This window comes from Arvicola amphibius, chromosome 6 (assembly GCF_903992535.2).
Source record: "Arvicola amphibius chromosome 6, mArvAmp1.2, whole genome shotgun sequence".
NCBI classification, from domain to species: Eukaryota; Metazoa; Chordata; class Mammalia; order Rodentia; family Cricetidae; genus Arvicola; species Arvicola amphibius.
The window spans coordinates 101977081-102004717 of NC_052052.2; the positions used below are offsets into that span (position 1 = coordinate 101977081).

Below are 27637 nucleotides of genomic sequence, written 5' to 3' on the forward strand. Positions count from 1 at the left end.
AGAGACTCTCCCCACCACGTTAACTGACATTGATCAGTGGGCTTTGATTGCCACTTAGTTGCCAACTCCTGAGGACGATCATTGAGCCCATATTTTACCATTTATTCATGAGACAACCAGAAACTTTGCTGAAATGACATTTCTCCACGCTCTATGCCATTCAAGACAATTTAAAAAAGAAATTGGGTGTTCGGGAAGATTTGTTCTTAGGAAACCCGTGTTGGCTCCTAGCAACCACTACAGTCTTTACTAAATGATCACAAACCATCTGCTTAATTTCCTATTCCAGAATGTTACCGTGCATTGAGGTCCAGCTTCTCAGGCTGATGGATCTCAGATTTTACTGTTTTATGTTTACAAAACGTGACAGTATCTCTGACATTGTTTCCCTAAACATCTCAACTATGATTCTTTTGTAATAAGTGCAGTTTCCTCGGCCCCCTGGGATATAACAAATCCAAACTTAGCAATGAACCAGTTTCATCTTTTTATTTTGAGTCTGCTCACAGCACTGTCTTATTACATGATTTGTTGAGCCTCAAGAATATGTCAAGTATGTGCATTGGTTCTTGTTATACTGAGAATTGAACCCATGGCCTCCAACCTGCTAAGTAGGTACCTACCCATTCACGTACACCACCAGGCCCTGGGGATTTTTAAATATTTCATTTAATATCAACAACTTTACAGAGTAAATATTATTTTCCTCATTTTAAAGGGGGAGGCAAACATATAGGAGGTCAAGTATTCAAGGTGATATAACTCATAATTTGCGTTGTTGGGGTTTGATCTAAGCCTATTCTTGCAACCAAACCTATATTAAAGCTATTTACATAACTTTGTATTAACTAAGTGTGTTGGATAGAATTTTTTGTCAATTTAATACATACTAGTATCATTTGGGAAGATGGAATCTCAAGTGAAAAAAATATGCCTCCATTAGAGTGGCCTGTGGGCACATCTGTGGAGTATTTTCTTGATTACTGATCAAAATGGAAAGGACCAGCCTACTGTGGGCAGGTGGATCTGAGTTGTATCAAAAAGCAGGCTGAGGGAGAGGTGAAAAGCAAGTCAGTAAGCAGCATTCCTCCATAGTCTCCGCTTCCATGTCTGCCTCCAGGATTCTACCTTGAGTTCCTTCGCTGACTTCCTTTTTACAATGGACTGGGATCCAGCATGTAAGTCAAATAAGCCCTTTCCTCCCCAAGTTGCTTTGTTCATGGTGTTTATCACAGCAACAGTAAGCAACATATGACCCTAAGTTAGAGCAAATACATCTAAGAGACTATAAAACCAGAGTTGTCTGTATAAGAGGTATCGGTCTCATCAGTAGCAGTGCACTACACACTCTGAGGGGTGCAGAGATTTGTTGAACCACCTCAACTTAATGAATGCTCTCAAGGTAATGGCTGTAAACCTCTTGACTGATGAAATCCCAGTGTATCGAAGAAGAACAGAGAAGATGTGTTCAAAAACAAAGAATAGTACAGGGTCTGGAAGTAAAAATCACGAACAACTTCTCATGAGCTCCTATCTGCTCCATCAAAATAGAGAGAAAGTGCACAGAGAGGAGATGGGGATGCAGTTACAGTCCAAGTGGAGACTGTGACTCTTCCTACTTGTATAGCTGACCTCCATTAAGTCAACACTCCGCTTTGCCAAAGCATGGCCAAGGGGACCTCACACACATGAGGACTGTTGTTTGGAGAGCACGAAGCTGCTAAGAAATGGGCATGATTTAAAGACAATAATGTTGCTGAAGCAAGCTGAGGTGTTAAAGGGGATTTCAATTAATTTTTATCACTAATCTGTCAAGCCCAAGTAAGCACTAGCTGGCCCACCTATATGCTGAGGGTAAATGCTTTATGCATCTACATTAATGTTTCCATCTCCTCAAACAATAGGCAGAAGAGATGCTCAGAGGGTGGTAGACCGAGGCAGAGAGAAAAAAAGTTGAATGGGAAAACAACATATGGGTATTGAAACAGATGTCTGTCCACACTGTAACTAAAAGCCAAGCAAAAAAACCCAGAAGAAGCCAAGAGAACATTTTAAAATTAATTCAGGAAAAAAAAACCCCACAGTGCCAAACATACACACAGGCCCTGTTCCAAAGCCCTGAAGCTGGAGGGAACATTAGGACCAAAGGACAGCCATGCTTGCACACAATCTCATATGTCCTGATATCAACATCTCCCCTCCAGCCTACTTTTTCACAGTTCAACAAGCCATAAGTTTTGAATTTCATTATAGTTGAGGGATGTAACACACACACACACACACACACACACACACACACACACACACACACACACACGATAAAAGAGAAAGTACTGTTTGGTTCTTTTTTTTTTTTTTTTTTTTGCTTTGTTTCTCCATTCTATCATGATCTATTGACCTGAAGAAAGAAGAAACCTGTGAAAGCAAATTATAAAGAATCTAGAGAATGGAAAGCATAACAAAATCTCTTCCCTTAGTATCATCCTTGCTCTCTACTCAAGTTAAATAAGCCATGTGGGTAAGGTGGAAGCAATATACCCAGAAAGAATCAGCTGGAACAAAGCATATTATTAGAAAAGGTAAGGTTAGTGTTCTATTGCTGTGAAGAGACAGAGTGACCACAGCAACTCTTATAAAAGAAAACATTTAATTGGGGCTTGCTTATAGTTTCAGAGGTTTTGTCCATTATCATCATGTGGGGAGCATGGTGGCACCCAGGCAGGCTACAGGAGTAGCTGAGAGCTACATTCTGATCAGTAAACACACACACACACACACACACACACACAGAAAGAGAGAGAGAGAGAGAGAGAGGAGAGAGAGAGAGGAGAGAGAGAGAGAGAGAGAGAGAGAGAGAGAGACAGAGAGACAGAGAGACAGAGAAGACGGCCTGGTGTGGGCTTTTGAAACCTCATAGTCAACTCCCAGTGTCACACCTTCTCCAACAAAGCCACACCTCCTAACCCTTACAATCCTTTCAAGCAATGCCACTCCCTGGTGTCTAAGCCTATGGGTCCACTCTTACTCCAGCCAGCACAAAACCATCTCTCTTCACAAGGATTGCAGTCTTGTAAGGAGCTGCACTGAGCTTCGGCTACCCTCTCAGGGTGGTAGGTCCGGGAAAGTTGGTCTCTCTCCTGTAAATTTAACCACACTCTGAGGCAAAGGCCAGAGTCCTTCAGCACCCACCGCTCTTGATTTTAATTTTATTTATCTCTAAATTTTATTCACACGCAAAAAGCAGGGCTCCCTGGCATGGAATTGAAGACTATTCTGACAATACTTAGTTCTAGGTAAGCATTTCTGTTTGTGTAGTAAAGGCTTACAGTTTTCTCAGATTTAAAGTAAAATAAAATAAAATAAAATAAAAAACCTGTACTTCCTGCTTTCTTATATTAGAAGGTTTTTTTCCACCTGCTGAACAACCTACACAGTGAAAATCATGACCCTGAGAAAACAGGATATTGTCCTTCAGAAGAGAAAGTGGTGGCATCAAAATATTTGCCAGATAACTAGCAAACTTGGCCTTGTAACTTGGGCAGCTTCACTGATGTTATCTCTCCGTTTACACAGCAGTCCACAATAGATTCCTCTTCCCTGTTCATAACCACCTCCCGGGGCTCGCTTCCTAGGCATTCCCACCCACTCTGGAGCATGCTCACTGGGGCTCGCTTCCTAGGCATTCCCACCCACTCTGGAGCATGCTCACTGGGGCTCGCTTCCTAGGCATTCCCACCCACTCTGGAGCACGCTCACTGGAGAGTCCACCGGAGTCCCTACCTCGAACTCTGGTGCTGGCTCCTTGTGGCCTAGCATGAAGTCCAAGTCACCACCCTGACTGAAAGGCACCCATGGCCTGCTCTTCACCAGTTCATGGGTCTTCTATCCTTCACTAACACCTTCGGCCCTGGCAGGCAGTTCTCCTGCGCTACACCATGCCCCGCTGTGCACGCACACCTTTTCTCTATCATCTTCTCCATATCTTCATGCTGAATTACCCTTCCAAACTCCTCTCTATGGAGAACCCTTTGATAATTCCAAAGGGCTCACGGACCTTAATTCTCACCTCTTCTGTGCCCTTCAAGTTCTTCTATTATTACGTTGGGCACCTTGTGGCACATACTGCACTGTGTATGTGTATGTGGCTGTGTGCTCTTTATATGTAGATAAAAGAAGCAAGGTATGAATCCAATCAATAAGAGTTATCCCCGAAAATGTTAACGCTGGAGAGGAGTTCTCCTTTAGGCTTTCCCCTCAACTAGAGTGTATGTCTGAACCCAGAATTCAGAAAATTGATCCAAGTGACCATGTTCACACATCTCCCGAGGGCAGTGCCAGCCTGTCTCCTCAGTGTGCACAGAGGAGTTTTGGGCATTAGATCTCTCTTCTCTTCCTGAACTCAAGGGGCAACGGGTTACTAGATGGTTATATTGCTCGACTTTATAAAGAGCTGCTTTTAAAAATTCTCCATCAAGATCACCAACATCTAGTACACCAAATATATTCAAAATGCTGCACACAAAGACATGGTTCAGCGGTTAAAGCTGCTCTCCCAGGGTACTTGTGTTTCATTCCCTGCACCCGCACTGTGGCTCACGGTCATCTGTAACTTTGGTTTCAGCCAGTCCGATGCCTTCTTTTGACTTTTTTTTTTAAAAAGATTTATTTATTTATTATGTATACAACATTCTGCCTCGCCTCAGTGTATGCCCGCACACCAGAGGAGGGCACCAGATCTTAGTACAGATGGTTGTGAGCTACCATGTGGTTGCTGGGAATTGAACTCAGGACCTCCGGAAGAACAGCCAGTGCTCTTAACCTCTGAGCCATCTCTCCAGCCCCTTCTTTTGACTTCTGTGGGCAGCAGGCAAGCAAGTGGTGCACAGACATGACATGCAGGCACAAAACACCCACATGCATAATATAAAGTAAAATCAAGTTAAAGAATAAGAATCACATACTAATAAGTTAAACTGCCCCCAAAATGCAAGAAATTATATTGATTCTCAGCCCTGATGCAGCTAACTGAAAAAAAAGTCCTGACTTTTAACTTTCTAACTTGGTTTCCTCAATTATAAATAAACACTAAAAATATATGCTTGTACTACCCCACTGCCTACCAACATCTTTACATGGGTTTATAACATATTAATACATACATATATTTGATATAACACTCTAGGAACTGTCCAGAATTCAAAATTCAAATCTTAAAAATCACTTCTCTTTGCTGCCAGCAGATGGAGCCATAATCAATAGGAGACTAAAGAGTGAGGCCTACCAGCGGGGTACCTAAAATAGTCATAAAACACCTTAAATTTACAAATCAATTTTGCCATAGTTGTAACTGTTTAAAAGTAAAGTAAAATGTGTTGATTTTCTCAAGTTGTGAGATGAGTTTTTCTTCGAATTGTTCAAAGTTAATAAAGAAGACCTAGGAAAGTGGCCCAGTTGATGGAGTGCTTCCCTAAGTACACACTAGGCTCCAGATTTAATCAGACCCCAATAAAACCAGGCTCGAGGACATATGCCTGTAATCCTAGCACTTAGTGGGTGGGCTCAGGAAGATAAGAAGTTTAAGGTTTACCTTGTAGACATAGGGAGTCCAAGGCCAGCCTGGGCTATGTGAGACTCTGCCTCAAATAAAAAGAAATAAAGAATAAAAACTCTTGTTCACAATTGAGCTTGTTCTTAAGAGCATCCTAGACATCCTCAGTACAGCACAGACTCACCAGATGAAGGCAGCGGCCAGCTCTCGTACACAGTGTGGCAGACTGGAGCCCATGCTGGTAGGTACTCGGGGAGGGGCACTGGAGGGCTTGGTCTGTCTCTGTTTGGTTACACTGTAGCTATATCAGCGCTCAAGGTCTCGGTTTTGTTATCTTGAAATTACTTTGCTAGACAAGATAGTCTCCAAGACTCTTTCCAATGCTTCCAATCAATGAAGCTAAAGCGATAACGAGGTCAGGTGCATTAAGAAAAATAGGAGACTTATGAAGCTTGACTCCGAGCGTCCAAGTTCCCCGGGATGTCTTTGCTGCCCAGGAGCCTGGTTATAAACTCCCACTTCAGTAGCTCCTCTGCATGTTAAGCTCATCAATTAGACAGATGTGCTGAACCAGGAAGTCATTCATACAAGGATGACCCACTTCTCCTTCTATAGCCCTTCACACAGCCCTGAATCCACAGAAAAACGCTCAGTGATTTGCTTCTGTGGAAAACAGCTTCCAGAATAGCTAGCTGGGATTTGGTTGTCTTTAATCCAAAGGAGAGATAATTTAGATCCAAATTTAGATTTTTTTAAAAAGTATTTAGCTCACAGAATTCAATGAAAAAGAAAACAACCTATTCATTCCTACGGGTATAAAACCTTACAGATACTCAAAGAGCCGATGGACTGGCTCACAAAGAGTTGGAATATTTGATTGTCAGTTTCGTTCCCCTTTCTGTTACTACCCATGATAAAACAGCGGCAGGTCACAAGATCAAGAGTGTATTAAAACTATCTGAGAAGTTTTCAAATATACTGATACCTGGCGGGGGTGCAGCTTAACATGCACAAAAGCCCTGGGTTAGATCCCCCAAATAGCAAACAATCCCTCCCCCCAATACCCAGTCCTGTTCCGGGAGTTGTTAATTTAATTGGCTTGGGATGAGCCCTGTGTGCAGCGACTTGTCTATGAAAGCTTCTCAGGCGACCAAGTGTACAGAAACTGGTCAGTTGCTAGGCTACCGAGAAGGAATTCAGATGTTTAGATGACTGGTGACTGCACAGGTTTAGTGGCCTCTATAAAGTTAGCCTAGGGGGACAGATTTCCCTGACAATAGATCTTGTGCTAATTGTAAGATTCGGGGCATCCTGAGGACAGAGGGTCAAGGCCACGTGATTCACTCATTACTCCTCTCCAGAAGAGTGTGTAAACGTTGACAAGTTCGCCCCGGCCGCCTGTAACATTTCTTTGTAATATCTCTTAGGAAAGCTTGTTAAGACTAGCACCTTTATGAGAATATCGTTTCCTTTTTGGTACCTTTGTGGAAGGATAATAGATGCGCTTTGAACATGAGGACAGACACCTGGAGACTTAGAGGACATTAAGGTGTCTGGTGTTCTTTGAATAGAGGCACTCCCCTAACGTGGATTTACTAGCTTTGTTGATGTGAACAAGTGACGTTTAAAGGCACCTTCTAAGTTGGTTCCAGGTTCACCGTGGATATTTAAATGTGAATGTAGCAGTCACTCCTGTACGGAATACTGCTGATGACATGGACCCAGCACGAAAGCCTGGATTGTAATGTCAGTCACTCATCTCATCCTGGAGACTCGAGTTCACCCAGCTTCCCTTCCCCCACTCTTCTCTGCACACCTACATGGCCGAAAGGGTCAAAACATTGCTTTGGGAAAAATCATTGTTTCCTCTTTGGGTCCTCCCCCATGCTCTGTGCTTTCTCTGTGCTGACCACACCACATCAAGGATTCCTGGTTTCCCAAGCCCCAGGAGGATGCCAGTCTCAGTCGCATGCCCTGGCAGGAGGCAGGAACTTCCACAGTGCCACGGAGACCCAGGTGGCCTGAGAAGGGAAGAGGCGGCCCTGGACTGCTGCCTCTGTTCACACAAGATGCAAGGCAGCTGGGACCCGAGGAGTATGGACCTAGGCCTCTTGGCAAAGCAGATGGAGTACGGTGACATTTATTTAGAGAGTAGTTAGCAAACTGTCAAATAAAAAGATGGAGACGAAGAAAAACAGAGCAGAGGGGAGTCTGCTTTTAACGACTGCCTCGTGTCTGTGGCCTTGCAGACTTAAGAGACTAACGCTCCATCGTGACAGACCTTAGAGTTCGAGGAATGTGCCCACACACAAGTTACAGGACCCACTGTTCTTTGACTTTTGCATTTTGGTAATCAATGCTGTCACACAGTCTGTCTGGGTCAGACCAGGCTGCCGGGAACCTGGCACATTCTAATGAATGAAAACCTTCTTTCAAGCAATTGCATGTCAGGTCTTCATGAGGGTGTTTGTGATTAGCTCTGTGTTTGCTTTTAATCTCGTATCTGATTTTCTCATCGTTTCCAGCATGTGAGTACAAGAAGCACAAGTCTCTGCTCTTTCTTCTTGAGAAGCAGCAGCATGTTTCTCCGGAGCTGAGATTAGGGGCATGATTAGAAACATGTTTTGCTTTGTCCCTGACTTTTCAAAAGGGAGCGTGTTACAGACCTCGCCTCTTGGCACCCCTGTTGCAGGATGACTGAGTGTGCTGAAGCAGTTCTGAGTTTACACTTTTATGGTGTCCTCCTAATAATAGACCAAGATTCAAAGGATGTCAGCTTGTGAGAAGTAGCTCATGGAACGCTTGAGCACTGCTTCCAACATACCCACGACACTCCAAATGGGCTGTGTAAATCAACTAGTTGCTGTCAACCCAGGTTTCTAGAAATTTCAGGGGTTCAGTGCCAAGAAGACAGCTCAGTTGGTAGGGTACTTGCTTTGCAAGCTTAAAGCTATGAGTTCAATTTCCAGAGTATACATTAAAAAAAAAGAACAAAACAGGTATGGCAACCCATGTTCCCATCACCAGGGAAACAGAAACAGGCCAACCCAGCCCGCCTAGCCTGCTTGAAATATCAAGGCAAGCAGAAGCCCTGTGTCAAAAAGCAAAGTGGATGAGTGACTGAGAAACAACAAAAAAAAAACAAAGCCCTCTCTCTGTTCTGCATTCCATATGAACCTGCGCGCACACACACACACACACACACAGAGAGAGAGAGAGAGAGAGAGACAGAGACAGAGACAGAGACAGAGACAGAGACAGAAACAGAGAGGCAGAGAGGCAGAGAGACAGAGACAGAGATTTCAGAGTTTCAAGAAAAATTCAGAACTCAATAGTTCCAAGAGGAAAGAGGAGGCATATGGAACCCTGACAATGGCATTCCTGGAACAGGCAAGGAGACTGTGACAGTCACTATTCCACTGTGCAGCAGAACAGCTGACACACCCAGGTGGTCACAGTCTGCAAGACAAAACCCAAGGGGGTCTGGGCCACGCTGAGGTCACAGACAGCCTACTGGGAACGGCGACACCGTCTTTTCACAGCAGAGGGGTCTGTCTCCTGAGCATCATTAAGGTCACTTTGACCAGTGTCTTCCTGTCCCCTTCTTCTGAGACCTTTGGTTTCTCAAATATCCTAGAAAACTCGGTGCACAAACCTACAACAGATATCAGTCATGGACACCGTGAGACAGCCACCATATCGACTGTCCTCACTGGCAGAACTTACCGCAGACAACGTTAGACACAGAAGACAAAGATTCACACCAATAACAGTATACTTCCCTGTCTCTGTGCTGGGCTCAACTCAACAGCTTTAAAAAATGTTCTGCTACCAGGGCTCCATGGTAGGATGTTGGTCTAGCTCGGGCAAGAGTCTGGGTTTGATTCTTAGCACCACAAACAATAAAACAGGCTACTACGAAACACCGAAGACAGCAAAGGACACAAAAGTAGAGGGAAAAGAGAAGGTATAATAAAGCTATTCAGAAATTCAATAAAAAAATTATCCACCACACTTGACCTTGAGAAGACAGTTATTACTGAGATGTTTCAATACAAAGGCAATTCCTGCCTCCACTCTCAAAAACATTGTCTTCGGGGCTGGGGAGATGGCTCAACGGATAAAGTGCTTGCCGTACAAGCACAAGGACCTGAGTTCAGATCCCCAGGACTCAAGTAAAACTTGGGGCATGGCAGCATGCATTAACTGGAGAATTAGAGGCAGGTGGATAACCAGAGCTCACCAGCCAATCAGCCTAGCTGAACCAGAGAGCTCGAGGTTCAGTGAAAACCCCCGCCTCAAAAATTAGCATAGAGGGCTGGAGAGATGGCTCAGAGGTTAAGAGCACTGACTGCTCTTCCAGAGGTCCTGATTTCAAGTCCCAGCAACCACAAGGTGACTCACACCATCTATGAGATCTGGGTCCCTCGTCTGACCTGCAGGTGTACATGCTGGCAGAACATTGTATACATAATAAATAACATTAAAAAAATTTAACATAAGAGCAATAGAGAAAGACACATGACGTTAACCCCTGACCTCCAAACACACATTAGGGTTTCATTAGAACCCAACAATAGTAAGAAGGCAGCCACGCAACAATGAGGACAGAGAAGAGGCAAGGAGATGCCAACACACACAAATATACAAATATACACGAATGGAAATTTCCCAGCACTTACAGTCTCACACGGAAGGCTGGAGTAGCCAGCACTGCCTACTCTACTGCAGACGGAGAACAAGGTAGGATGCCAAGCATATCTGAAGGGTCAGAAGCAGAAACAATCCAGAAAAGAGCCCCCTGAAAACCCAGGTCACCTCTGAAATCACCATATTACTATGGGTTCATCAGGGAAAGTCGGGGAGTCAGGGGAGGTCTCAAAATGGTGATGGTTCAGTCAAGATGCTTAAGGGGGAAGAAAATCTGTGAACTGTAGACTGGCGGTTTGGGATGCGGAGGTAAACAAACCATCCAGTGTTCTTTTGCTTTTGTTTTTTTCCTGCTTATGGGTTTTTTTTTCTTTGTATCCTTGGAAAGGGAGATTGCATGCTTGTGGATCTTATATCTAGAGACAAAATATCTATTGAATGACTAGGCCCAGTGGGGTTGTGTTTCCTAAGACAGCACTCAGATGTCCCGCGTCACAGGGGAAGAGGGATGAGGGCACAGGGAGTTCCTGATCACACTTCAGCCTGGGGCAGGTGGAGGGAGCAGGTGGGCAGGGCAAGCAGGCCTGTGCTTCTCACCATCTCCCTCTTAGAGTTTACTGCGGAGCATCACAGCATGGGATATGCAGAGAGCTTAAGTAAAGCTCTCAGACCCAGCCTTCCGAAAATGGCAAGAGAGTCCAGACATGGGGCCAAGCAGTGAAGAAGGCAAGATGAGAACACAGCGCCAGGTGGCTCCCAGGCCAGTTCAGAAACACAGGTGTATGTAGATATCACAAGACAGCATGGGAACATGGAAACACAACCTGGCTCAGTATGGTTCGGTGTCTTCCTCTGTGTCCAGTGACATCCTGTGTTCTGGGCTTTGGCCAGGGAGCCAGGCACAGAGAGAAGGGGAAGAGCTTGGGAGGGGAGTGGAAGGGAGCTGGTGGTGGTTTGTGTGTCAAGACTGAAGCAGAGAAAGCCCGGGAAGATGGCAGCCTACTCTGAGGTTTGCCAAGTTCACCTTCAGGTTTTATATGAAAAGAACTGAGAAGCGATATGCAGGAACCAGGGAGAGGAAAGCATAGGGCTTTCTGTCACGGGAAGACTTAACTGAACCACGGGAAACAGATCCCTGTAAGCCACACTTGGTTGGAGTCCTGATTTGCTCTCTCCCACTCATGGTGTGACTCGAAGCATGGAATTTTACCTCACTACTTTTAATTTCCCAGCAGACAGTTCATTTACACGTTCCTCTTTCATCATGAGCAAGTGGAGAAAGTCAAATTGACTGCAGTGTAAATATCTAGATTTCCTTGGAGAACGAGGCTGACTCACGCGCTCTTAACAGGCAATGATGGCGAGATTGGGAGCTCTGCAGAACATCAGTTCCCAACTCCGCCAGGGCTTCCTCCCTCTGAAGGAAAAGTGGATGGTGAGAAAGAATAACTGCCTGCCACTATCTGGGCTTCCTTTCTTCAGAGCAGCCATCCATCTCCAGAAGGAGGATATCGAGGACTGAAAGTCTGTAACCACCTTCAGGAAACACAGAATATAGGTCAAGACTTCCTTACCTTCACCAGCATCAAACACACATGTGAATTCATGTATGTATGCATTTGTGTGTGTGTATGTGTGTGTGTGATTGCATGTTCTTGTGTGGGTGCAAGCAGGTATATGTATGCATGTGTGTGTGTGTGATTGCATGTTCTTGTGTGGGTGCAAGCAGGTATATGTATGCATGTGTGTGTATGTGTGAGATTGCATGCTCTTGTGTGGGTGCAAGCAGGTATATGTATGCATGTCTGTGTGTGTGTGTGTGATTGCATGTTCTTGTGTGGGTGCAAGCAGGTACACAGAGGGGAGGGGCATGCCCACATGTGCAAGAAGGTCAGGGATCAACTTTGTCTTCCTCAGTTGCTCTCCACCTTCTGTTTGAAACAAACTCTCTTAGTGACTTTAAACTCACCACTTAGGCAAGGGTGACAGGCCAGTAAGTCCTAGGGGATCTGCCCATCTCTGCTTCCCCAGTGCTGGCATTACAAGCATGCACCACCATCCCCGGCTTTTCTGCATGGGCTCTGCAGCTGGAACTCAGGTCCTCAGGCATAACTGAGCTCTCTCTCCAACCCCAACACCCAACATTTTGGACAGAAATGTGCCACCCACTTGAGAGAACTTCTGATAATGCAGAGATGCTCTCATCTAACCAGAAGTCACCAATGGCTCCTCGAGGACAATGCCCCTGGTCATTCTTTACCCAACCCTCTCCTCTTTCCAGAAACATGACTACCCATACTTTCTTTGCTCAGCAATCACTCACTTGGAGTCTAGTAGTAACTCCGCATGAAGATCAAGCAATGGTGGTCATGGAGTGCAATGAAAACCTGGCAAAGCACACGCTTTAAGAAATACCCACTATACAAAATGTCACCTGGTCAGAACTAATTCCATTTACAGGTAGAAGGGAAAGCAGAGTAACACAGTGGTCCTCGGGCAGAGGGGACCCCACACTCAAATGAGCGGAGAGACGCAGAGTGGCACTGTGAAGACCACACACTTTCAGCTCTTAGCCTTCCAAAGCTCCATAGCTGGGCAGGTGGACTGTGGGAATCATGGAATTTAGATCTCTGGGGATTCAGATGGCTAAGCACATCTGGGGCCCAATAACCAATCAAGGCCATCTCTATTGAGATGGGAAAACTACTAGCACTCAGCTGGTCATGATGACAAAGGGCTTAGAATATAAATTCTTTATTTGTCTGAAGAAAACACCCCCATAAATTAAAAAAGAACACCCCACCTTTTTTTCAATGCTGGGTATTTAGTCCTGAGCCTCGCAACTGATAAGCATGTGTTCTACCTCTGAGAACTTACTAAAGCCAAACCCCCAAGAAACACTTTCCTAATAAAGAAAATCAAAACAACAAACCATCAAACGAAGCACCACAAGATTGTGGTATGGGTAGTAGACTCAGCCAATACAACTGGACTTCAGCCCACAATGGCCTGGAACTCACAACGCTCTGGGCTCAGCTGCCTGAGTAGTGTGCTCATAGGTGTGTACCACCGTATTCATGGGTGTGCACCATTGTGCTCATGGGTGTGTAACACCGTATTCATGGGTGTGTACCACCATGCTCATGGGTGTGTGCCACCATGCACATGGGTGTGTACCACCATGCACATGGATGTGTACCACCATATTTATGGGTGTGTACCTCCATGCTCGTGGGTGTGTGCCACCGTGCACATGGGTGTGTACCACCATGCACATGGGTGTGTACCACCATATTCATGGGTGTGTACCTCCATGCTCATGGGTGTGTGCCACCGTGCACATGGGTGTGTGCCACCATGCACATGTGTATATACCACTGTGTTCAGGAGTATGCACCACCTTGCAAATGAGTATGTACCACCGTGCTCGTGGGTGTGTAACACTATGCTCATGGGTGTGCACCACTATGCAAATGAGTGTGTACCACCATGCTCTTGGGTGTGCACCACCACATGCAGCTGAGCTAATGCTTTGTCTTTTTCCTGGGTGTTCAGAACCTTGGCCTGTTCTTCTAAACTCCATCTACATTCTGCACACAAACTGCCTCAGGCTTCAGCTGTCCAAGGTTCTGTCAACATTCTGGAGGACTAGCTCAGAAGGAATCCCATACCGACCTACAGAAACTCACTGGAAGTCACTGGAGAGCAATTTCTAGGGCCAAAGGAGAAGACAAGTACTGGATAAGAAGGTCTTCTTGACCTGTGTCCTCAAACCACAGATATCTCACTTCACAAAAAAGAACACAGCGGTACAGAGACAGGACAGAATGCCTTAAAGCAGGAGTCCTCTGATCCAGGTCTAATGGAATATTCTGGAACACGAAGCAAATCCTGCCCAAGTAAAAGCCAGCCCCATTCCCTCGACACATATAGTTATATATACAGATTCTATACAGTTTTATTTAATTAATTAATTTTTATTTATTCAGAAGTAGGTCTCACTATGTAGTCCTGGCTGGCCTGGAACTCACTATGTAGACTACATTGTAACTAACTAATGTAGGCTAACTTGTAACTGTGTAGCCTCAAGCTCGTAGGGCAGCCTGCCTCTGCCTCCCAAGTGTTGAGAATAAAGAGGAGGGCCACTACACACCGCCACATTTTTACCTCCTATGCACACTTCCAGGAAACTGTGTATAATAATGTATAACATTGCTGTGCTTCTGAAACCACAGAATCTGACCTGGCAACTAAAAGGCACTTGTGAAGTAACAGGGCAGCACTTTTCAATGTTGTCAGGTTTTGCATCTTTTTTTTTGTTCAGCCCTGGTTTCCTGGATTAAGGTCATTAACATTAGGATATGTGGGACATGGGCAAATCATATTTCCTTCAATACTTAACTTGAAAAGCTGAGAACTAGGGGAGGAGCCTATTACTTTTTTTTTTTTTTTTTGAAAACTGATATTCGGGAGGCTGATCACCTGCCACAGCCTCATGCGTAGCCATGTGACACAACTGGCTTCAGAGCCACAACTTGTTCCTTTATTGGGGACATCACTGTCTATAGTGTTAATGGCTCTGAGATGCTGCAATGAAATCATGGGTGCAATTCTCCACGTTTCTTTAAGACAGAAATATTTTTCCAGACAAAGGAGCTTTGCTGTTTCTGAAATAGTATGATAATATAAGTTACATTATAAAAGTTTTTCACATTCCTACTTTACTTGCGACTGTGATCCAGTGAGAGATGCAAGTCAGGCAGGGAAAGCACAACCCATCAAACAAAGCCATACTCAGACTGTTCATGGGCATTTCAGGAAACCACAATTCTAATTTTCAGAGGGAAAAATCTTTTAAAAGCCAATTATAAGAATGTTTGATTTTGGGGTAATCACCTCCCATCCAAAGACTTGAGATTTTGTACAATTTCTACATAAGAAATGGCTCAGAAGTTAGGAGCATGTGTTCCTCTTACAGAAAGAAGACCCAGGGTTTGGTCCCCAGCACCTACATGGCAGTTCACAATTGTCAGTAACTCTAGTTCCAGGGAATCTGACAACCTCCTCTGATCTCCATGGTCACCAGGAACACACATGATACACAGACAGGCATGCAGACAAAACATTTACATACATAAAATAAAAAATTAAAGGAGGGAGATCATGAGCAAGGAAGTCAGGACCGTGAGGAGTGCGTGTACCCATTGAGACGGTGGGACAGATCTAACAGGAGACCACCAAGTCCAGTTGGAATGGGACTGATGGAACAGGGGACCAAACCGGACTCTCTGAATGTGGCTGATGGTGGAGGAGGACTGAGAAACCAAGGACAACGGCAATGAACATGACCTCTATAGCATGGACGGGCTCACTGTGAGCCTTGTCAGTTTGGTTGCTCACCTTCCTGGACTTAGGGGGAGCTGGGAGGACCTCGGACTTAACATAGTGAAGGGAACCCTGATGGCTCTTTGGCTTGGAGAGGGGCGGAGTGGGGGTATGGGTGGAAGGGAGGGGAAGGAAGGGGGAGGAGGAGGGGAGGAGATGGAAATTTTTAATAAAAAAAAATGAGAAAAAAAATAAAATAAAATACAAAAAAATAAATAAAAAATTAAAGTAATTCTTCCCATGGGAATTTTTTCTGTTTAGAGGAGGATACTAAATAGAAGCTTCTACTTAATAATGTTTTATTTTTAAGTAAAAAATAGATTATGTATGAGGAATTACAGAAATTAGTCTAAAAAGAATTTAAGTAAAGCAGCTACAGGGTAAAGCTAGAAAGATGAGTATTCCCTTACTAATTTTGATTCCTTAGCATTTTAAGGTAGATGGTGGACACAAGACTGTCTCCCACTGACCGTTCAACCCTTCCTTTGCATCTTCCTATTGAGGGATCACATCACTGGCACACAATTGGTGCGATGAAGGAGAGCTATTCCCATTCCTGTCTGAGACTTGGGTATTAGGTTCAGGCCTTGAATAAGGAAGTCGTGGTTATAGAAGTCACTGGTGGTCACCTTGTGACCACAGGAAAAAGCCCACAATAGAAGGGAAGTGTGGTGAGCAGAGAACAAATGGCAGCAGCCAAGTCTGGGTTACAATGTTGTTTTCCTCAGACAAACCAAAGGCAAGCCCCACCGCAGGCCTCTGAGCAATGAGACAGAACAGCCAACGAACCGCACTTATTGTTCAAGCCAACCTGAACATCATTGCCTACAGTCAAACACATCTTTACAGGCCCAGATGAGGCAACAAGTGAAGAGGTTCACAGTCTTCCCCGCTGTTCTCTATCTACAAACACAAACAACATTTAATATCTGCGTTTAGAAACGGAATTAGAAGTGATGGCTCAGTAATGAATGTCATTGCTATTAATCTTGACTAAAAATAGTGGCCGATAGATAGCTGGTCCTGTTAAATAAAGAGCGCTGAAAAAATTTAAATGCATCTTATAAAGGAACAAGGCAAGCGGGGGATGAACCTTGGAGTGATCCTACAAGATCTGAGGCAAATGATAAAGACTGGACGCTGGGAGAACAGCAATGGCGGGGCGAAGAGGAAGTCGGGGTCACCCGTCTGTAAGGTCATCCAACCTTCCACTCCGACGTAGATTTCTGAGTACTGGAAATCTATTCCTCAACAGCTAAAGGTATGGAAGCCTGATGATCCAAGTTAGACTCCCAGGAACTATAAAATAAACTACACAGAAACTGAATTTGACACACATGCCCCCCCCACATAGAATCACAATAAATAATTTTTTAAAAAAATCTATTACTAACATAAGAAATGTCTATGTGGGCTGCTGACATCAATTTCCATTCCTTCAAAGATGAAGAAGGTATGCTTCTTGCATAGCCTTACAGGAATATTAATGTAAAATTAATATTAAATGGCAATAGCTTATTAAAAAATAATATCAAAAGACATTTTCTCAGTGAAGCAACACAAGACAGAAATCAGAGCTTTGCACTGCCAACGAAGAGAATGTATAATTCAGGAGGGAAAGCCGGGAGCCCCTTCCGAAACTCAGGAATGCCTCACCCATTCCTGCCACTGACAGTCTGCCAGCTCCACAGCCAAGGCTGCCGAGAGCCTAGGGCCAGTCACCTTAGCAGGAAGTCTGTAGGGAAGCCGGAAACAGGCTGCGCAGGCAGAGGGCCAACAGCCCAGACAAACCAGCTTCTGGGGAGAAAGTAACGGAAGTTTCCAGCTTCGAGGTCTCAGTCTTGGTAAGGAAATAGTCATTTTAATGATGCATTAAGACACCAAATAATCTGTTTTTTCACAAAAAAAGGAGACAAAGTGGATTTTAATGTCAAAGGCATACTCATTTGGAAGAATCTTTGGGCATTGCTTGCTGTCCCCCATCTCTCTCACTTACGCTAATAAGGAGATAAACAATTTTGTTAGGAAAAGAAAGTAGAAAAATCCAAAAGGTTAAGGCTTCTCTGTTTCACTTATTCAGGTAGGCCTTGAGGTAAGGGGAGCAGGTGAGGAAGCCCAGATGGTCCCTACAACCCAGAAAACAAACATAGCCACACACTGCAACAAAAAAGAAGGAACAGTTTGGTCAGGAAAATAAAGCAGCTATCCCTAGTGTCTAACAGTTATTCAAGAGAAAAAAAGGTTATAGAATGCATTCCAGAAAAATTACTGTGTGTGTGGGGGGGGGGGGCGTGTGTGTGTGCACCCATCTGCACACACCCACCTGTGCTCACACTATAGGTATGTAGGTGTGTATGCCTGTGCATGTACTCGCGGAGACCAGAGGAGGCCTGGGGATTCAAACTCAAGTGCTCGTGCTGCCAGCATACACTCTTCCCACAGATCCTTCTCCTCTGTCCTCCTCCCTGAAGACTATTTTTGGCTTATCATTTTTATCATTTCCTTTTACTCATCAGTAATAGTTCTGGAATATTCTTTTACATTGTCAGGGTCCAATCAGAACTAGAAAAGTTTTAAAAATAAAGATGGGTGGCAAAAGTAAATTAGAACACTAAAAAATGTAATTCATTGTGCCATGTAGTATTGGTAGAATTATTTTGGATCTAGCTTCTGGCCATATGTAAATTTAATAAGCAGGCCTTTTCATGTCTTCATCCAAGCTATTTTCTTTCCATATTGGAAAGAATATGTCCTGAGCCCGCCTGCAGAAAATCCCGAGGATTTCCTTTCAGTTTGTGCTAGTTCACTGTTCAGGAGCCGTTGGCTATGACTACTTAGTCAGTCATGTTAGCCATTTCATTGTGGTATCATTTAGTTTCTATTTTTCTATGGCTCTACAAGGATAAGCATTAACTCATTCAAGAACCATGTATTAAAGACATTTTATGTATTAGGTCCTGCAAATGCTGGAATAAATGACCTGCTGCTCTGGCTTCAATAAAATACAGCCTAAGACCCCAGGCCAGCAAATAAATACTTACAATACAACAAGATAGGTATAGGCTCTCAGAGTCCACTCTGTCAAAATTTTACAGAAAATCCATTACAATGATAGATCTTGATAGCACGCTAAGGAAAGCAAAAACATGGCCTTTTACCTTAAACTCTTGTGACTCCGAGTGTCCTGATTCCATCTCTTATGGCCCCACCCTCATCTTTTCAATATGCTTTAGCATATGTCCAGAACCAATTTATTTCCTTAGCATTGCATATTCAAGTGTCTAAACTCTTAACAGTCTCTGTTTATTAAAGCAATTTAAGTGTTTATCAAAATTGTATTGTAAGGAAGGTGGCTAGATCTCAGTGGCAGGTACATACTTGCCTTTCATGCGTGATGCCCAAGTTTCAATTCCAGCGTTAAAATTCAAATTTAAAAAACAAAAGCTGAATTTTAAGTACACAGAACACCAGCACTCAAAAGGCTGACACAGGGGGATTGAGAATTCTAGGCCAGGCTAGGCTACATGGCAAACCAACGTCGTTGACCACCACTCACAAAAAGCTCTCCCGTCACCTAAGGTTATCTGTGGATATTGACACAATATTTATCATAACCAACATGAAAGGAAGGACTTCCCAGCTTCCATGAGCAGCAGAGTGCAGGGACTTGCAACCTTTCCCACATTACAGGGCAATGAGAAAATTCTTGTGTCACGTGTAGGAAGGTACATGAACCATCAGCTTAACAACTGCTTGGGCCAGGGATAGCCTTTGAGAATGCGCAGATGTATAAAATGTTCTTTTCACCAAGTTCGGGGAGAAGCAAATGTTAGCCTGATTACAGCTCGTGACAGAAAAGTTTGTATTTGCTTAGCGCTATTTCCCTCAAGGTTTCCACTGAGAAAATAAAGCACCACTTGCTGCTGAAATTGCATGTTATTCATCCCATGGGCTTGAAATAGTATCTCCCAATAAGATTTAGTTTTATTGGTAGACAAATGTTGATTAGCAAATGTATCGAGAGCACTGAGCTCACTCAGGAAGGGCCAGCTATGAGGTGGACGGCACTGTCTCTCACTGCATGGGGGCCAAGAAAAGTGCTGCCTGCACTTGCTGGATACCGTGGCTAGGGTTTGTGTGGTTATCTACCGGTTGCTTCTTCCGCTGGTGAATCTTGTAAGGCAGATAAAGCTCTGTCTAACGGGAAGGGATGGAGACAAGCCCTCAGTGTGTCTCACTGGCAGCTCAACAAAAGGATTCTTTTAGGAGTAGTGTTAGGTCCAGAGACTCCTGTAGACTAGGGGATAGAGTACAGATAAGGACGCTTGCCATCCATCCACGGGGACTTTTCAACCCCTGCATCACGGGTTTGCTCGCTCTCAGTAAAGTCAGAATTTGAAGCTCTAATGCTTTCAAAAGGTACCAGTGTGTAGGTAGAGCCTGAGAGACACTTTCTGAGAAATTTAGTGTACAGATGTCACAGACTCAACTCCAGGGACAGACATAGACTTCCTAAGAAAGAGAGAGACATTCTCTTGTCATCTCATGGTTAAACAGAAATCCTTTCCAAGAGCATTATCATGAGACATACCTAAGGGCTTAAATTATCTGGTAATTAACACAATGATATGCAAATCGTGATAACCACACAAATAATAAACAGATGGACACCCTCCACACAAAAAGCCCAACAAAATGTTAATTATAAAGTAAATAAACATTAGCTCTCCCTTAAAACAAGTTTCACATGATGTGTCCTAGAGGGAATGCAGATGAAAATGCTCCTGATATATCCTCAGTGCTGAGGCAGAGTGTGCTTAAAGCCTTTTCTGCCTCTGGGGGCCAAACACACACACACACACACACCATAGAGATACACACACATGTGCACATATGCACACACACATACACAGGTGCATACACACCACACACATCACACATACCACATATAGATATACACATATGTGCACACACAACACACACATACATAGGCACATACATACCCCACATGCATGCACATATGAATACACAAATACACATACCACATATAGATATACACATATGTGCACACATAACACACACATACATGGGTGCATACACACCCACATGCATGCACATATGAATACACACATACACAAGTAGATATACACATGAGCACACATACACATGCACATGGGCATACACACTACATACACACATACACGTGTGAACACATATATATTACATGCACACATACACATGCACAAACTACGCACACATAGATGCACACCAACACACATACACATGCATAAACACACATATAAACTAAACATGCATGCATACTACATCCTTGAGAAGTTTTTTCTCCATATTTGCAAGGGGAAATAAGCAAAAGAAGGCTTCGTCTTTCACGTGATAAAAGTCCTCTTTACTGAAGCCACCTGAAGAAATTCACTTAGACGTTCAACCAAAAGAAGGCAAGCAGCTATCTATTTCTAGGAGTTAGCAAAGCGTTTGTTCTCTGAACACCTTTCCCATATGAAGATTATGCTCCAGGGTGGAAAGAAAGGCAAGAGCAAGGCAGGAACGTTCTAGATTGTAACAAGGAAGAGGAGGGAAGAGTAAGGTGGGTGGACGCCTTTCTACTCTGTCAGAGAGAAGGTGGCAGCAAGCCATGCCTCCCTGCCTCCCACTATTTCTCTACATTTATAGATCAGATGATATGAAATGCGGGGTAGGTAGAGAAGATCCACAGCCGATGTGAGCTGGATCACCCACTCCTTCAGTAAACATGTACTGAACTCTAGCTATGGAGATAATGAAAACCTAGGTTGTCTACAGAGATGTCAGCCTCTGGGCTGTTTCTTGGGTGACTGCAAGGTTAAGATATATTAGTGGGCTTAGGGCAGACTTTCTGATGAAAAGAAAGGATAAATAAGATTTGTCCAAGAGAAGGGGTGTGGGGTAGGAAACAAAGGGACACACACACACACACACACACACACACACACACACACCTTGAAAAGTGGAGGTAACAGTCATTTCAAAAGGCCTGAGGTGTCAGAAAGCTCAGTGCTTTGGGAGTTGTAGGATTTGGTGTGGTTGGATTGTAAAGGGATGAGGAATGGAGGAGGCTGGGCGGATATGGATATGGGAACGGATGGGTAATACCAAAATCAAGTGCCAGATTATGAAGAACAACTAGACCAGGCAAACTTTGAGAAGAGGGCAGTGAGGACAATAGGAGGCATTCAAATAACTGGGAGGACCTGGAAATAAAGTATCTTTGCATCTACACGTGAGGAAAGAAATGGAAGAATCTTCCAGGAGCTTGGTCTTTCCCCATCCCCAAATCCTTTTCATTGTATCTCTAGTCAATGAGTGATACATTCCAAAAGTGGATGGGAAGGGGGATGGATGGGGAGAAGAGGGGTTCCTCCTAATTCAGCAGGACCCCCTTCCATCTCCAGAGGCCCCTCTTGCACCACAGGTCTCTGGATCCTCTTCCCGTTTGCCCCCATCATTCCTTTGTCTCTGGTGGCTGGAGACACAGGTCAGGGTGTTAAATGATGGCACTGGGCTGAGGTGGTTTTCTCCTACTCTAAGACTAAAATCCAGCTTGCGCCTTTGCAGTATCCTCCCTCTTGTTTGCATGTCAGAGTAGAGAAAGAACACGCTTCTTTCCCTCTGCCACCATATGGTTGTGTTCCCATCTGAGTGATACGCTTAATATAGTAGCACATAGGCTAAAGGAGTTGGGATGCTTTATTGCTAATTCTTTACTGTGTTAACAGGGCGTACCTTCCAAAGAGATTACTGATGCATGTGCGCTTTTATGTACCTTGACATAAGCAGACCCTATAACATCAGAACCTTTCTCTGGGCTGTTACTGCTGCTGGTGTTTCCACATATGCCTAGCCAAAAATAAGACTAAGAAGGAAAAGTGTGCCATACGTCCATGTGTTTGCACAAAGGGCCTGGGTGCCTTCTTCTGTGGGCAAGGAGGTAAACAGAACACATCAGCTTCCTCATTGTGATGGTTAGTGCTACACCATCAACCTGACACATCCTAGACTTGCTGGGGAGATGGGCCTCTGAGCATGCCCATGGGGGATTATCTTGATTGCATTCACTGAGGTAGGAAAACCTCTCACTGTGTGTGGTACCATTTCTAGACAAGGGATCCTGGATTGGATTGGGTAAGAATGAAGAAAGTGAGCTGACCACTAGCACGCATGTACTCATTGCTCTCTGTTCCCAATTACGAGAAATACACACACACACACACACACACACACACACACACACATATATACATATATGTATATATATGTATATAGCTAACTCCCTCAAGTTCTTGCCACAGTGACTACCTCATTATGTTCCCCCATAGCCTTGGGCATGAGAATGCTTGGCCCCAAGTTGGTGGTGCTGTTTGGGTAAGTCTAGGAGGTGTGGTCTTGCTCAAGGAAGTATGTCACTGCTTTTGAGTTTTCAAAAGCCATGCGCCATTTCATGTTCACTTTCTGCTTCCTGCCCACAGCTCAGTATGTGAGCTCTTACCTTCTGCTCCAGACACCATGTATGCATCTTGCTGCTAAGATTCTCAACATGCTGGACTCCTATCCCACTAGAATCATAAGCCAAATCAACTCTTCTAAAAATTGTGTTGGTCTTGGTATTTTATCAGAGCAATAAAAAAAAAAAAACTAATACAGACTGTGACATGGGACTGTGAGCTAAATAAATCCTTTTTCCCTTAGGTGGCTCTTGTCAGGGTATTTTATCACAGAAATGAGAAAAGACACTAAGTCAGCATGGTGGTTTGGATGACAATGTCCTCCACAGGCTCCTACAGGAAGGACTAGGAGGTGTTTCTTTTTTGGAAGAGATGTATCCTTGTTGGAGGAGGTGTGTCCTTATAGAGGACTTTTGAAGACACAAAGACGCCCATACCAGATCTCTCTCTCTCTCTCTCTCTCTCTCTCTCTCTCTCTCTCTCTCTCTCTCTCTCTCTGCCTCTCTCTCTCCCCCCTCCCTTCCTCCCTCCCTCTCTCCCTCCCTCCTTTCTTCTCTCTCTCTGTCTCTGTCTCCGTCTCTCTGTCTCCGTCTCCCTGTCTCCATCTCTGTCTCTGTCTCTGTCTGTCTCTCTCTCTCTCTGTGTGTGTGTGTGTGTGTGTGTGTGTGTGTGTGTGTGTGTGTGTGTGTGTGTGTGTTCCTGTCCTTCCCTACCACTACCCTGCACGCATCTCTGGTCTCTGTCTGCTCCAACCCTCTCTGCCTCTGCCTGACGATCAGGATGTAAAGTTCTCAGCTACTTCTCAACACTATGTCTGCCTGTTTGCCACCATGCTCCCCACCATGATGATAATGGACTAAGCCTCCGAAACTGTACGCGAGGCCTCAATTAAATGCCTTGGTCATGGCATCTTTTCCCAGCAGTAGACCAGGAACTAAGACAGTCAGTCTTATTAGACTCGAGGTTTTCAGGAGGATCAGAAGTTCTAGATACAATAATCACAAGCAAAGGATCTAGGTGTCCAAATCGCCTTTCAAATCAAATCAGAAAGAACTTCACAAGGATACTTTTAATTTCCTTACTTAATTTACTTTCATAGGTACCTATTTGTTGGTGCTCAGTGGCTCCTCAAACTTATAAAGCAAGAAAATTTATGTCCAAAGGAAACACATCCAGCATTCTGAAAACAAAACAAAACACTAACACTAGCCTAATCTGTGCTGAAAACACCCGCCAGAAGGCACAATGCCAGAACTAGACACTCTCCATTTTTTAACCGAAAAATCAGCACTGTAGCACAACAAGAAAGGCCTCTGGTTCAGAGAAGCATGGGCTTAAATTCCCATCCCACATTATATACTGTATCAGTTGAAAGACGTTTCTTAACCCTACTTGTTCTATGTTCTTACTGATACAGATACATATCTGTCTCTATCTATGATATCTCTATCTATCATAGAGATAGATATCTACATAAGATATAGATAGATAGATGATAGATAGATAGATAGATAGATAGATAGATAGATAGATAGATAGATAGATAGATAGATTTCTCATTATAGAGTTCTGATGGAATTCCACAAACTGTCATTTGTAAATTAAAATCAACTGAAGTGAGACATGTCCATTTGCACACAAAAAAAAATCCTGTAAAAACTACAAAAGACTATGAAAGAACAAAGCATTTCTGAGGATGGATGATAGGTTAGGGGTCACTCAATAATGGCTTTAATGTCACAGAGGTGCTCAAACATAGCTCACAGAGAACGCTAATGTTATATATGTTTTTTTAAATTTATTTGTTTTTATTTTATGCACGTTGGAATTTTGCCATGGGTGTTAGGTGCCCTGGAACTGGAATTAAAGACAGTTTGAGCTTCCATGTGGGTGCTGGGAACTGAACTCAGGTCCTCTGGAAGAACTACCAGTGCTCTTTAACTGCTGAGCCATCTTTCCAGCCCATGTGTTATATGTTTTACCACAATCAAAAGGTCAGATTCCCAAAGGTGCTCTGGAAAAGAGTTAACTAAACTATACCCAAGGGAAGTCTGCAAGGCAACCAGGGTTAGAATTCTTGGTTCTCTTAGGCATCTATTAAATTTCTGTTCCCTACTGAAATATGTATTGTAAGTAGTGAGCTGTCACTAATAAAATATTCTATGGAGTATCATTTCGAGGTACAAAAGAAATTCCGGGTTTTACTGATAGTGCATGTCTTAGACAGGAGAAAAAAAAAGAAAGAATTAATCACTATGAGATAAAATGCCTTGTTTAATTCTACAGTTCATTGCTCCCATTCTCAACTTAGGTTTAGCACTAAAAATAAAATTAGTTTGCCAAGTAAAATATGTATGTTTCATTTTTTATTGTCTACTGACACTTGCAGAAGCAGAATGGAGGATGTGAATAGCAGAGAGTTCTTGGTCTTGCATGAGGAAGGACCCAGGTCCTCTTCTCTTTTAATGGTGTGTCTATCCTTCCACTTGCCTTAGGATGCATTCCATGAGGTCAGGATCTTCCTCAATGTGCCACAGGCTCCCAGGACACACAACAAACAACAAGTAAGCAAATCCAACTTTAGGCCTGTAGCAGTTTGAATGAGAATGGCCTCCCAAAGGTCATAGGTGAATGTCTGGTTCCCAGTTGGTGGACTATGTGGGTTGGAAAAGATTGGAAAGCATGTTTATGTGTGAGGTGTGTCACTGGAGGTAGGCTTTGAGGTTTCAAAAACCTGTGCCAGGCCCAGTCTGTCTCTGTCTCTCTGTCTCTGTCTCTGTCTCTCTCTCTCTCTTTCCCTTCCTCCCCCACTCTCTCTGTCTGCAACTTGTAGATCACGTGAGCTCTCAGCTACTTCTTCAGCACTGTGCTGCCAGCCCGCTGCCACACTCCCCGCCATGATGATCATGGATTTACTCACTGACACTGTAAGCAAGATCCCAATCAAACACTTTCTTCTATAAGACGCCTTGGTCTTGGTCTCTTCAGGGCAATGGTCTCTTCAGGGCAATGGTCTCTTCAGGGCAATAGAACAGAAACCAAGGAGATACATAATATACTAACACTAATGAAGTCTGAAATGCTTTGCACTAACTCAAGTGTTTGCTGTACTTACTAAAGGTGTTCATTCTACTTACTAAAACTAATAGCTTAGCTTAGCAGGGCACTGAGTTTCTTAGGAAAGGAGGAAAGGGACTGACCCCCTGCTGAAGTCACAGGGCATGGTGACTCTCAGTGGTATTGTCCCCTGCAAGTCAACCCCATGCCATTCCTGAGCAGTCATGAAACTGGTGTGTCCAGAACTCCCAGAATATAAGCCTTGGTCACCCAAGCCTTTCCCCTCCATCTTACCCACTCCTACCATCCTATCTCTTATCTTATGGCTTCTTCTCTGCTACTGGATGTTTCTTTTTTCATTTACTGTCCACATCTACTGCCTCTTTACCCTCCAGTGAAAATCCTAACAGAGTGGAGACCAGCCTGCCTGGCTCACTGTGGGATCCTATGCCTCAGTGCAGGACAGCGGCAGTACAGAGCACCTGCCACATGAATGGATGAGCACACAAATGAGCAAAGGCGTGACTAAGACAAATCTTCATCTCCTGACTATGCTGTCAATGTGGCCAGAGCCTGCTCACGATTGTGACCTTGAAATGCCCAGGTTTTGTCACCTTGCCAAGATCTAAAAACACCTAAGAGGCAAGATTCTAGATATCTCTGTAATGGTTTACCTAGGTCCTATGAGTCTCTAGGGTTGCGTGTGGGAGATTATCTAGATTAATGAATGTGGAATTGTGGTGATATTCTGCCTGTAGGAAGAAGGCAAGGTGGTCTGAGCACCCTAGAGTGCTACCCAGACCATATCTACAGAGCACAGAATCTCATGGAAGAAAAGCCGTGAACATGCAGTCTAGATGGGGCCAACAGCTCTTTGGTCTCTGTGACACTGAGCAAGGCAATAAGTTGAGCAGCCTTTTATCCTGTGCTTCATTGTCCTCACTGAACGACCACTTCAAGGATGATTGTGGAACCACGGGATGGTCAGTGGGGGACTGTCATATGGCTGAAAACATCTGTCAAAAGAGCATGGGAACATCTGTTTGCTTGGAGGTGTCTCCTGACAAAGCAGATGGAGTTTTTCGGGGTTGTTTTGTCCTTCTTCTCCCAGATGAGTCATCACGCACTCCATTCCGTGCAGCTTGAGAAAAGACAGGTGCAAGTGAGGAAGGGGAACCTAGGACGTGCGGTTCTTTACAGATCATGTAGAAAAAATGGCTGTCAATCAAGATGTGCTAGAATTCTTCTTTAACAGATGAACAGAGAACACTAACAAGTAAAATGTGGTTGTGTGGTTGTCCATCTTGACACAGCCCAGGGTCGCCTAAGAAGACCATCTCAATTAAAGGCCTATCAGATTGGCCTGTGGTCATGTCTGAGAGGATTGTATTCATTGCTGACTGCTGCAAAAGGGCCCAGCCCACGGTGCCTGGTACCACGGGCAGGTGGTGCTAGGAAGCATAAGAACGCCAGCTAAGATTGAGTCGGCAAGCAGAGT

At 44.1% G+C, this 27637-nt stretch overlaps 1 protein-coding gene across 4 annotated transcripts in view; it reads right to left on the minus strand.

Moving 5' to 3' along the window:
• Positions 1 to 27637, minus strand: part of Camk1d (calcium/calmodulin dependent protein kinase ID) — a 411853-nt gene that overhangs the window by 156244 nt on the left and 227972 nt on the right. Inside the window, exon 1 of one of the 4 annotated variants that reach the window (XM_038335315.1) lies at positions 5588 to 5607. The exons of the other annotated variants lie outside the window; for them this stretch is intronic. Coding sequence (XP_038191243.1) covers positions 5588 to 5598 — 11 coding nt within the window. The 5' untranslated portion in view covers positions 5599 to 5607. Of the gene's footprint in view, positions 1 to 5587; positions 5608 to 27637 lie in introns of those variants that run through there. 4 annotated transcript variants of the gene reach the window in all.